The sequence below is a fragment of the Eulemur rufifrons genome, chromosome 8, assembly GCF_041146395.1.
Source record: "Eulemur rufifrons isolate Redbay chromosome 8, OSU_ERuf_1, whole genome shotgun sequence".
NCBI classification, from domain to species: Eukaryota; Metazoa; Chordata; class Mammalia; order Primates; family Lemuridae; genus Eulemur; species Eulemur rufifrons.
The window spans coordinates 51038081-51050917 of record NC_090990.1 but is presented as its reverse complement, the minus strand read 5'-3'; the positions used below and the strand labels follow the sequence as shown (position 1 = coordinate 51050917).

At 41.3% G+C, this 12837-nt stretch overlaps 2 protein-coding genes across 9 annotated transcripts in view; one reads left to right on the top strand and one right to left on the bottom strand.

Annotated features, from left to right (window-relative positions):
• Positions 1-6716, bottom strand: part of MIER1 (MIER1 transcriptional regulator) — a 67833-nt gene extending 61117 nt beyond the window's left edge. For 2 of the 8 annotated variants that reach the window (XM_069480119.1, XM_069480120.1), the window contains exons 1-3: positions 6546-6651; positions 5392-5492; positions 2562-2635 (exon numbers count right to left, since the gene is read on the bottom strand). In XM_069480119.1, the coding sequence (XP_069336220.1) occupies positions 2562-2621 (60 nt within the window). In that variant the 5' untranslated portion in view covers positions 2622-2635; positions 5392-5492; positions 6546-6651. Of the gene's footprint in view, positions 1-1100; positions 1283-2561; positions 2636-5391; positions 5493-6545 lie in introns of those variants that run through there. The other 6 variants (XM_069480118.1, XM_069480116.1, XM_069480121.1 and 3 more) reach the window with 4 other exon arrangements.
• Positions 6717-6809: 93 nt separating this feature from the next.
• DNAI4 (dynein axonemal intermediate chain 4) overlaps positions 6810-12837 on the top strand; it is an 81250-nt gene continuing 75222 nt past the window's right edge. Inside the window, 2 exon segments of the mRNA XM_069479183.1 lie at positions 6810-6868; positions 6870-6977. Of these exon segments, the coding sequence (XP_069335284.1) occupies positions 6810-6868; positions 6870-6977 (167 nt within the window).

Genomic DNA, 12837 nt, shown 5'->3' with positions numbered 1-12837 from the left:
ATGAAAATGACAACTCATACTAGAGAAATGCGTTATCAGTCCAAAATTTAGAATGGCTTATCTGTACGGAGACATAACTATGTCAAATATACTACCTCGAACTCCAGGGGATAAAAAATACTGAAATTCTTCCACGGGTAAGAAAATAAAGTAAACAAAACCAAACCAAAAAATCCCCACAAAACTTTCAATGCTTAAAGGTTTAAACTAGAGGCAAAAATTTAAATTTTCAGTAGCATATACTAAATTCCAATTAATGATAAATCCACAGCGGTTGTTCGCCCGCCTTTTTGAGGCCAAAATATGTAAAACAATCTACTATCAAAAAAAAACGGGCTTTAGGAACTTGTTTACTACAAAACGGGCAAAAAGAAACAAGAAAAATCTTCTCCAAGGAAAGAAAAATTAAAAGAGAAAGAAGACAAGAATAGGTAGCCTTGACTCGGAAGGTAGGAAAAATGCCTGGAAAGTGAAAGGGGGTGGAAAAGCAACTCAAAGCTTCTACCTTGGGGGGAGAACGAACCGTTTGGAAAAAAGGGGAGACTCCCTCAACCTGGAGAGCGGGATTGAGACTAGCCAGGTTAATTTCTCCCCGCTCGTACCACCCGCAGGAAAATTACAGAGTTAATCAAAGGCCGTCTGCCTTACGTTTTCCCCCCCAATACAGACTGGATGTCAGTAGCAAACCGATGGGGGTAACGCGGAAGGGCGCAACAGCATCTCGGTTAGGAAAGGAAGAAACTTCGCAAGAGGAAGCGGCAGCTCCTCTCCTAGCCCCTAGCACCGGCCGGCGAAGTTGCGCCACAGACACCCCTTCCCCAGCGCGTGCCCCCTCCCCCTCGCCCCGCACTACTACGCACTACTACCCTTCAAACTGCCCCCGAAGTCCAAGTACGTCTCCGCTTCCTCCTAACCCCCGGACCCATCCCAACTAAGTTCCAGGCAAAGCTCCCGCCCAGAGCACGGCCTGTTCCGGACAACAGGTGGGCAGTGGCGCCAGCAGGGCTGGGCCTCTCCTGGCCAGGCCCACTCCACTCCTCCCCGGCCAGGGCCCGGGGGCGCCCGGCTCCGGGACGGGGAGGGGGAGCTCGCTCCCTTACCTCCGCCATGTTTGCTGTACTGCCGGGTCACATCTCCGCGGCGGCCGTAGCTGGGTCACGGCCAGAACCCGGATGTGAGACTCGGCAACGGGACTCCAGCCGCCGCCGTCTCTGCCGCTCCCGCCGCCGCTGCCTCGGCGGGAACGCGCAGGAGCCGCCCGAGCGCGCCCACCACACCCCACTCCGCCCCCTCGCGGCGCCCCGGCTGGGCTGGACTGGAGGGAAAAGGCCAGCGAGCACGCGCGGGAGCAAGGGCGCGCGCGCGGCCCCGCAGCCGGCCCTCCCCGGCAAGAGCGAGGAGGGGGCGGAGTCAAGGTGGGTGTGGGGGGACGCAGGCATCCCCGCGAGGGGCGACTCTCGCGCCCCAGCTAATCCGCGACTCGAGCCCCCGGGGAGGGGGCTAGGGAGCAGAGAGGTCACGGAACAGTGCCAAAGGGGCCATGTCCAGCACTTACATAGCAGCGGAAAAATACGTAATATTTTACATGTCTGTCGTTTTTTGAAGTGCATTTGCTGGAAAACGGATGTTGCTCTGATGCAACAGCGGCAAGAACTGCGCTTTGAAAGCGGTTATCCCTTGACAGATATTTCTCTCTGGGTTGATTCCCTACAGGAAATGTAAAATCTTATATCCCAAAATCTTTAGAGAGGCCAGAGCAAAGATTAAGGAAAGGGATTATAACAGCTACTCTGCCATCCTCATATGTCATTTGCTTTTTCTCATACATTTTGTGTGATGCCATTAGCAGCACAGTTGTGCAACGGTTAACATTTTGCACAATTAGACAAAATGTAAAAATGTGAAATACTGAAAATCTGCTCTTTGATGGATATAAATAATCTCCAGTAAACTGCATGGAGGGAGAACCTACTTATTTGCAATGCCTGAAATGCCTGTAATTTGAAAGTTTATTTTAATGTTTTGGCCTAGAGCTGCCAATTGGCCTTGATGCCAATTCTGATGATTGCCAGAGCCAATGATTTCAAAGTAACATATATCACTTCCATTACTAAGGCAGATACTAATAATACAAAGGTGATATTAAAATGGCCACTAACACATTTTACTAAACCAGGAGCTAAAAAGTTATTTCAAAAGACTGGGATTTTTTTCAAATCTTCAAGGGTTCCTCTTAGCGCAGTTTCAAAAGTGACTATGAAAATCAACCAGTTAAACATAAAAATTATTCATTCCCTCCAAATAATATGAGCCACTGCTACAACATATTGCATAAATGTATACATAAGCAATTTTTCTTAAAGTTCATACTTAAATTATAATGCAATATAGGGGAGGCTGTTTTCTTAAATTGTTTGTATTCCCTTAAAATTCTAGACTCTACCGAGCATTTTCCTATTTCCAAAGATTCAACATTAACTTGGAACTGTTATGTCTAATAATAATTTGTGCATGAATAAACTGAATTTATATGAAGTAGCTGCTAAGTGAAAGGACATTACCTGGTAATTTGACAGGAAAAGAGTCCACAGACAGTCTGTAAACCAATTAAATATAAACATCTGATGCACATTTTCTACTGAAAGAAAAGCAAGGGAAAGAAGAGAAAGGAAAACTTTAAGGTTCCCAAATCTACAACAATTTTTACCATTAACTGTACTGTACAGTATTTTCATTTTATTTTTTAGAAAACTTATGTAAAAGTTTTTTTCAAGATTCCTTGGGGGAATAAATACTTTAACATAGGTATACAGTTTCTAAAAGTTACCCTATTGAATTATGTTAATCTTTTGGACTTGAAATAATGACTTTCTACAAATGTCAGTTCATATTCAAATAGTTTTCACTTGATACTCTTGATGAAAAGAGCTGAAGGCAAAGAACAATGGATGTACATGGACCTACGGTGGATACAGATAAAAACAATAAGGGGCCTAGATGTAGAAACTCAGGCTTTATACCATGGAGATGAAGGAGGATTTTTCCATTACAACACGAAAGCTAATTTATGAAATTTAGCTGGCTACCAAAAGGAAAATTAAAGTTCTATAATACAAAGTTCAGGAATAACTTGCTGCCTTAAGTGCACTGAATCTTTGATTCTTCAGTTAAACCACCAACAAAAATCCCAACTGTGATAAAGGGCAGGAGATCATGGTCCCTTAAGCTACTGAATGAATTCTGAAATCATCAGGAAAATTGAGGTCTGAGACATTTTTGAATGGGTATCCATCTTACTGTTAAATGACTTTTAAGTTTGTTAATATTGCATATTAATATTACTAGCTTTAAATGGCTTTGAAAGAAAACAAATTCCCTCTACATTTTTCCTTTCCCCTTCTTTATAAATGTGAGTTCAGTTGGGTTTTTAGGTTCAGATATTCTGAAGGGAAAGAGAAACAGCTCTAATACTGTAATATGTAGGTAAATTACTGCTGAATTAAGTATACTTTCAGTTTCTTTAAAATTTGAGGAGCCACCTTAAGGAATGTAGTCTTTCTCAAAACTCTTGCTTACCCTCTTCAGTATCAAATGTGTAAAAATCAACTATTCATTAGTCAGAGGATATTAGTGTTGGATGGGAGGTCTTTAGTCAATTCTCTACTCTGTCAGGGTAAGAATTATGCCCTCATTATGCTCCTACTACCAGGCTTTTCTACCTATGTTTAAACACCTCGAATGACTCACAATATCTTATAAAGAGGCTGCTTTTTTAAAAAAACATGCTCAAATGCTTAGAACATTCTTCCCTTTATTAAGCCAGTATCTACACCTCCTTGTTATTTCCATCCATTACCCTTAGTTCTTCAGCACTTTGGATTAATTCAACAGATACCTTCTTTGTATCCAAATACAAACAGTCAATATTTATACTTGGTTTAACAAAAAAATATATCTTTAAAGTCTATTGATACTAGAAGAGTTGAAAACAGGACATGACAGAGCTAAAGGAATGAGAAAATTCACCATTTACTATGACCTGTTTAAATTATTATACTTTGTTATTTATTAATGTAATATCCAAAACAGCAGTTTTGTTAGAATTGTGTAATAAAATGTTTAAAGTTAAACTAAAAAGTATGGTTAATACCAATTTTATAGGGTTCGTGGTTAATGTCCCAAAACAAAAAAATCACTATACAAAGCCTAAATAAATGCCTCTTTAGCTCCTATTCCCCACCTAAAGGCTTCCTTATTTTCAGGCAAACCAACATTAATTTTTACCACATTAAGCTACTCAAAACTGCTATTATGTTGAGAAATTATTTTTAAATAATCTATTGAATCCTCCATTCAAAAGTTATTAAACAATTCTATACAGGCTATAAGGCAAGTACACACAAACACGCACACAAACACACACACACACACACACACACACACACAAGAACCCCTGCAGAGTTATTTTACCATTAACAAAAGCATTTAGGGTCACGATTTTACTTAAATCAGTACTTTAAACTAACCAATAAATAAACTTCTTTGACAATTTACATATACCTAAGAAATATAACCTTTTATTCCATACTAATTCAAACACAAGCAATATATATCTATACTGTATAAATTTATCTATTATGCAACTCAAAAAGGTACCTTTCAAAATGCACCAAGAAAATACTGTATTTATAACAATTTATACTCTGGGGCTGGTTGACTGAAATAGATTAATACAACACATCCAAAACCCTAAAAACAAATTCTATATCTAACAATTTTCAGGGTCATGAGTCCCTTTTGAGATTATTTTGTAAACTATTTTATAAAATTTTTATTTAAAAGTGACAGACTATACCTTATCTTCATGATGATGAGGTAAAAATTTATGAATAATTACTAATTCAATTGAAAATATCTAAATACCAAGAAACTTAACCTATTTTTTAGTAACATTTTAGATAATCGAGTTTACCTTTAACTTTAGTATGCAGAATGCAGGTTGGAAAGCTATAATGCATTACATTTGGAAGCCCCACATCTATGCAACAATCAGCATCATCTTTTTGTTAGTTTGATTTTTATTATTAATGCCACCCTAAAACATTTGTATAGCCTTTTGGTTCTTCAAAGAACAGTTTTGGTTTTTATTTTCATCCTTTTTACATAGAGTTTTATCCAGTGGCCCCACCATTTTATCAGAATATTACAAACTGATGTTTATGGTTCTTACATTATTGACATGTTATTTTTATCTCACCCAAATTCTGGAAATTATTGGCCCATCAGCAGTTCTCAAACACTGGAACATATAAGAAGAGTAATATAATATTTATATTACTTGAGGGAGTTTGGATTTTCCCTCCCTTAATCTCCAAGTGTGCCCCTGCCTACCAGCATCACATCCGTCTTGTCTGCATTGAACCTCAACCAGTTGGTTCTTAACCACGTCCGAAACTCAGCCAGGCACTGGGAGAATCGAGCGACCACACCATCTGGATCAAAGGGAAAGACAGCCTCAGTAGCAAGGAGACAAACGACGATACCACAAGCTCACTATTCACGCAGTTTCACATCTTTAAAGATGGCCAGGAATTAGGACAAGCATCCCTTGACAATTTTAGAAAAACATTAATGAGCCTTCAGTCACTCAATTTGTAACCAATGGTAAAGAAATAAGAGCGACCCAATAAATAGGTCGTCTCATTCCACCCATGAGTGAAGAAGGGTCGGTCAACTGCAGGTCATCTTGGCTAAGCAGCCTCAGTAGCCAGGCTGATCTTGTAATTGCATACGTTTTTCTGCAGAATTACAGCTTTAGCGTTGTAGGAAGCTTTAAATAGGCAAAACTGAAGCCCAGAGAGGGTTAGTGGCTCGCTCAAGGTCACACAGCATGCGAGGAGCAGAGATGGGCTCCAGGCCAGGGACGTATGCATCACAAGCTGAAAGAACAAGGCCACTCGAAGAGGGGCAGGCATCTGTCCCAGTAGGACCTCGTTCCCTCACAGTAACGCCTTCTTCGAGTCTCTCTTCCCTCCCTCACTCCCTCCGAAAAGCGCAGGTTGACCCAGGACCCTGCTCACCACAGGGGCTGCAGTGCGAGCAGGAGCATCCCCGAGACTGGGACACAACAGAGGGAAATACAGGGGGAAAGAGGCGGAGCCACGGGGGGGTTGGTCATCTTAGCCCCACCCCGACCGGCATCAGGGGCAGACAGGAGGGGCGGAAGCAAACGGGGCGAGGCGAACTCACTCCGCAGCAGATTCCCAGCGCGCCGCCGCCACCGAGAAGGCAAAAAGAGGGGGTTAGGAAGGGGTGGGCGGCGGCGGGGAGTTGCGCATGCGCCTTCGGCGGCCGGCGCCGCTAGGCGCGGGGAGGGGACCAGGCGCGTTCTTTCTGGCAGCCCCTCCCCGGAAGTTAAAGGTCTTCCGGGCGGTACTGTAAGGTGGGGGAGGGGAAGGAGAGAAAGGGGATTGAGGACATCTCAGAAGCCCCTCATCCCTAACAGGAATAGAAGGGGAGAGATGGTTTGTGGAGGCTGCACTTACAGCCGCTGCCGCCGCCACCGCCGCCACCTTCCCTGCTGCCGCCGCCGCCTGAAGAAGCCCCATCCATCCGCCTGCAGCCCGGAGACTCAGAGCCTGGGAGGGGCCTGGGGCCCGGGCCGCCCGCCTCCTTCTTCGAGTCGTCGTCCGGAGCTTCCTCCTGCTCCACCAACCCTCTGCCCTCCCCTCCGCCTCCGCCCTCCTCCTCGGCCTCATGGCGCCAGCCAACCGCGCGGCCGCTTGTTGAGCCGGGGCTCCACCGTCTCCATGACGCCCGGCAAACATTCCCGAGCCTCAGCTCGAGCCGCTAACGCCGGTAGTTGGGGTACAGGGACTCCAGAAACAGTAAGGAAAGGGGTGGTGGACCACTCCGCAGCCAGTCGCCACCATGCCAGTCTCTCCAGGAAACAGTCGCAAGCAGCAGAACTTGGGGTTGTAAGTTCCAGCGCTAAAACCGTCGTAATCCATCCCTGTGCTTCCCAGATTTGGAAAAGGGTTACCTTATTGCATCTGGGTTCGGTCTGCCGCCCTCGAAGCTCCCAGGCAGCAGTGGCTCCTTCTTCGGCCTAGTACAGCCTTTTTCCTGTTTTTTGTTTTGTTTAGGTTTGGTTTTTGGTTTTTTTAGAGACGAGGTCTCTCTATGTTATCCAGGCTGGACCCTAACTCTTGGGCCCAAGGGATCCTCCACCTCAGCTTCCCAGGTAGCTGGCGTGACAGGCGCATGCCACCGCGTTGGCGGCCTACTAAAAATCTCTGCTGCTGTAGTTACAGGTCTTTGCTCTGAAAAGACCTGGTTTGTTTAGAGCCACCCTTTTGCTAGCAATTCTAGGTTTTTTTCGATTTGTAGTTTCTCAAGCTTGATGCCTTCATGTTGTGCCCAAATACTCAGGCACCTCACCCTCTGTGACCCACTAGTCCGTACATTACTGTGGTCCGTAGTAGAGGTTTTTCTCTGCCAGCTCCTCATACCATCCTCCCTTAAAACTCATTCCTACTTACAGTAATCTACCGTTAGGCAGCAGTTGAACAAGACTGGAGAAAAGCACACAGCTCTGCGGACTTGCCTCACTTATAACTTGAAATGGTTCCTTAGTGCTATCCACTAAGTTTCACTAAATTCCACTAAAATTCCTTAATTCGTTTGCTTTCCCGCACTTCCAGATCACTTTTGTTCTCTCTTCTCATACCAACATCTCTCCTCTCCTCTCCAGTCTCTTCCAGGTCAGCCAATCTTTCTTCAGTGGAACTTGTTGAAAGTTCTTGGGAGAGAACTTTGCATTCTTTCTTGAGTATGGTACTCAGGCTTTTGTCCATTCTACAACTCCATCAAAACAGCTTTTATTAAAGTCAGTAATAACTGTGCAGCCAACTCCAATAGCCAATTCACAGTTTCATTCTTAACTGACCTACCAGCAGCCTTGATCATCTAGTTTATCACTTCTAGACTTTTGAAACACTTCATTTGGTTTCTGAGACACCACTCTCCTAGTTCTCCCCTTGGTTCACAGCTACTCTCTTTCACTGTTTTGCTGGTACTTTCTCATCTCTTCCATAATTACAGTGATACATCTGAAGGTATACCTTCTGAGAAATACCTACTTAGGCAATTTTGTTACTATGTGAACATCATAGAGTGTACTTGCACAAAGCTAGATGGTATAGTATAGCCTGCTACACACCTAGGCTATATGGGATAGCCTATTGCTCCTGGGCTACAAACCTGTACAATGTCTTACCATACTGAATACTGTAGGCAGTTGTAACACAATGATAAGTATTTGTGTATCTAAACATAGAAAAGATAATGCCTTGTGCTTCAACTTTGTGACTGCTATAATGTTTTGTCACGAGGCAATAGGAATTTTTCAGCTCCATTATAATCTTATGGGACCATCATCATATATGCGGTTCCTTGTCGACGGAAACATTGTTATGCAGCCCACTAATGTACAGGAGTGTCGCTGGGTCAGTCTTTAAACCTGTTCTCTTCACTATTGTCTTATGTCTTTAAAAATCACCTATAACAATGATTCACACATTTTTATCTTTAACCAAGACCTCTCCCAAGAAAACAAATTTAAAAAAACAAAAACACCTGCATTTAAAAGTTAATAGACATCTCAAAATTTATGACCAAAACCAAATCTATTTCTTCTTTTCTAATTAACTCTGCAGTCTTTCCCATTTTAGCAAATAGCAAATTCTACTCTTTCAGTTACTCAGGTAAGAAACCTTGGAGTTACCCTTGCCTTTTCTCTTGTACCCCGCTCCATAAGCAAATTCTACCATTTCTTCCTGCACAGAATAAACCTAGACTACCACTCCAATGTAAGTCACAGCATTGCATTGCGGTAGCCACCTAAATAGTCTCCTTGTCAACACTTTCCACATAGTAACAGTGTGGCTCTTCTGCTCAAAACCCTCCTAAAGTTTTCCCTGTTTCACTCAGTAAAAGCTCACATCCCTACAGAGCCTCACAGAATCTCACTTTGGTCTCTTCCCTTTGGCTAGTTATACTCCATATTGTTACACAACTATCCTATATTCCTACGTTGGGGCCTATGCGTTTGCTGCTCTTTGGAATATTGTGCCCCCAAATAATCTCTGATTCATTTCCTTCAGATGTCACCGTATCAAAGAGTTCTCTATCACCCTACATAAAATAATAATACGTCCTCTTTCAGCACTTTAGTCCCTCACCTTTCCTTTATTTTTGCATAAAATTTATTCCTAAATGTATTTATACCTGTGTATTAATCCATCTTCACCTAAGGAATAGTACTCCACAGGAGCAGAGATTTTTGTGTTGTTCACTGCTATATCCACTATTGCATAGAATAAAGAAGGTGCTAAGTAAACATTTGTTGAATGAATGAATATGTACTTCAGAAACACTGGTTACTGCTCATCTTGTCTGGTTTTTGTTTTTACCTTCAGGTATGGAAATCTCAGTGTAAAATTAAATTGGATTTGTGAAAATTAAAAAATATGAGTCATACAACTCTTAACAGTAGCTGAGAGAGTGTTAGAAAAACACCTTTGGGAATTTCCTAAATATTGACAAATTCACAGTAGAGTAACTATTAAGGAAAGGATGGGGTGGGAGATAGAAAGTAATATAAACTTCACTTTGTGAGGTAGCCATGTTATCTAATTAAAGCAAAATTTCACAGACACTAAAATTTGCAACCTATTCATTTGAACTAATATGTTATTTCTCATCTCCTTCCTTTTAGGACCTAATCCTGATCTTGGAAAGGATCTCCTGAAGCAAATATTTATCAGTTGTTTACTTCCTCACTGCAGTTTTTCCTGTATTATATCTTTCTCTTTGGCTTAACAATATTGGACAAGTCTCTCATTGTGGCAAAAACAACCATTGACTCTTTCTTCAACCATTTTGTCCCATTTTTCTGTCCTTTTCCTTTATTTAATTCCCTACATGTTCACATTTCCTTTTGATTATTCCTTGGAATTTTCATCTCTCCTTATATTACCTACTTGTTCTTGCATGTTATCCACGTTTTCCATTAGAGCCCTTAACATGTTAATCATAATTATTTTAAATTCATTGTCTTAAAATTCCAAAATCTCTGCCATATCTGAGTCTGGTCCTGAGGCTTGTGTTATCTCTTCACACTCTGTTTTTTGCCTTTTGATATGCCTTATAATTTTTTGTTGAAAACTGAGCATACTGTATCAGGTAACATGAACTGAATGGGCCTTTCGTGTGAGATTTTGTGTTTGTATGGCTAGTGATTAGGCTGTGTTTACCATTTGCTGTAGCTATAAGTTTATAAGACTTCAGTTTCCTCTAGTGTTCTTGTTTTTTTGTCTCTTCTATGTTTTAGGTTTCCCTGGGGACTTTTTCTTACATTGTCAGCTTTGCAGTTTTTTTAGTTGTAATCCCCTGTTATACAGGATCCCTGTTTATATGGTAGTACGATATAGGGGGAGGGAAAGTGTTTTACAATCCTATGATTAGGTCTTAGTCTTTTAGTGGTCCCTTGTCCCTGGTGCTTCTCAGCCTATTTTTTCTCCTTAGGTGGGACAAGATGACTAGAGAGGAGCCAGAGTTGGGTATTTCCTTTCCTCATATCAGGCTCTGGTAAAGTAGCTTTCTGTGAGGACAGGCCTTTGTTAAGGAGAACAGAACATTCTAGGTATATTTCAGAATGCTTACTTCCTATCCACCTGCAGTAACCCTGAGGAAGCTTTTCTCTCATCTTCATCCTGAGAACCTAGTAGACTCATGGAAGTGTGAGGGCCCCAAAAGTTTTTTCTTTCCCAACCTAGTCTGCACTCAGTCCTCAGCAGTTAGTTCATCGTCCTTTTAAGTTGCTGTCTCCATGGCAATTTCTGCTCCCTGTAAGCTATGATTCTCTGTTTTCACCTTGTCTCTCCAATTTTCAGGTAGTCATTTGCCCAGGGTAGATCTGAATTCTCTGATAGACTTAAGAAGAGCTGTTGATTTTCAGTTTATTCAGCTTTTTTCTTTTTGGAAGGGCAAGAATGATGACTTTTAAGATCTTTACATGTTATACTAGAAACCAGAAATTTCTGTGTTCACTTTTTAACCCTTGTAATGTTATCTCCATTGCTGTTTAGAAATTACTCAAGGGTCTATAATGAGTAACCTAAAAGTTTCAAAAGTCATGAGATTCAATGGGATTTCTTACTTTCCTATCTTTCTACAGCATTTGACAACATTGATTTTCCCTTCCTTCAGATTTTTCTCAATTTCCTTAATCCTGAACTTTATTAGTTTGCTCATTACCAGCATCTTTTCTGGTTCCGCTTCTTTTCTGCCTTCAGTTTCTCTCCTTGGCCATAATACCTTCTCTTTGTTTCTTCAGGGTTTTATTTTGGGACTTAGTTCATTTATTATTATCTCCATGCAAAGATTCTTAAATCTGATTCTCCACCTCTCACTTCTGTCCCCTGAAATTCACTTTACTCTTGCATTTTCAAATGCTACCAAACAGCTCCGTCAGGATACCACTCTTATATCTAAAATTGAACACGTCTACAATTTAACTTATTGTGTTTTAGAAGCAAAGACTATTTTAGTTATTACCCTAACTCTATAAGGCAGGTAGGATAATTAACCTCAATTTACAAATAATGAAAGAAGAGATTAAGAAACTTGCCCAGGAGCACATAGCCTATGAGTTATTGGATGATTGTGGGTATTTAACTTAAATTGACCTTTTTGAGTTTTTCTCATTTGTAGAAGATGGCCATAATATATATGTTTGTATATATAATATACATATATATGTATATATAATATACATGTATATATGTGTGTGTATGTGTGTGTGTGTGTGTATATATATATCTCCCCCAAGTTATTATAAAGATTAAATTAGAAAATATAGGTGGAAGTTCTTTGGAATTTAAATTTGGTGTCATTAAAGTTACTAAGTCCTATGATTTCTATATCTGCTGTGTTTTAAGGACATTCAGAATATGTTTTAATCAGGTATGATAAGACAGGTAGGTATGAAAATGAGTGTCATGAAGGAAGTAGTTTGTTTTTTTTCTTAATGTGTACAGATTCCTAGAAACAGGAGCCATGTCTTGCCATGCTACACAGGCTAACTACATGGAGAAGCCCCCAGGTCAGTCAGGAGGCAGAGAGAGTTACGGGGGAAAAAACCTGGACAAGATCCTTCATTGTGATTTCTGTGGAGAGGAATGGACCAAGCAGTAAGCAGGTTTAGGATGGGCTAGTTTGAATAATTTTAGTGGGTTCTGAGTCTTAGGGGCTGTCTTTAGTTGTGTGGTGTCTGTCCCTCGGGTAATTGAGGCAGGTGGATATTGGCCTGGATTCTGAGAGCTTGGTGGGAGCTGGATAAAGGAGGTGGTCAGAGTTATGGTCTCTAAATTGGTTGATTTGCATGTGAAAGGTGTGCCTGCAGGTTAGACTAGTCATTAACTCTCTAGCTAGGCAAAAGAGTGAGACCCTGTCTCAGAGAAATAATAATAAAGCAATCCATTGTGGTGGTTACATGGAGCATAGACTTCAGGTGATCAGGGTTAAGTAGGAAGATGAGTTGAAAGGCTACTGTAGTAATCCAAAAGAGAATACATTTTGGACCAGGGTGGTGGCAACAGGGGTGGGGACAAATGAGTGGATTTTAGATAAATTTTGAAAAATTTTTTCCTTAGCAACTGCAAGAATAGAGTTGCCTTTGACAAAAAATGAACAAGACTGCAAGAGGAGTAGATTTGCTGGACAGGGTGAGGGTGAGGTGGTGGTAGTGTAGGTTAATGTCAGGAACTTAGTTTT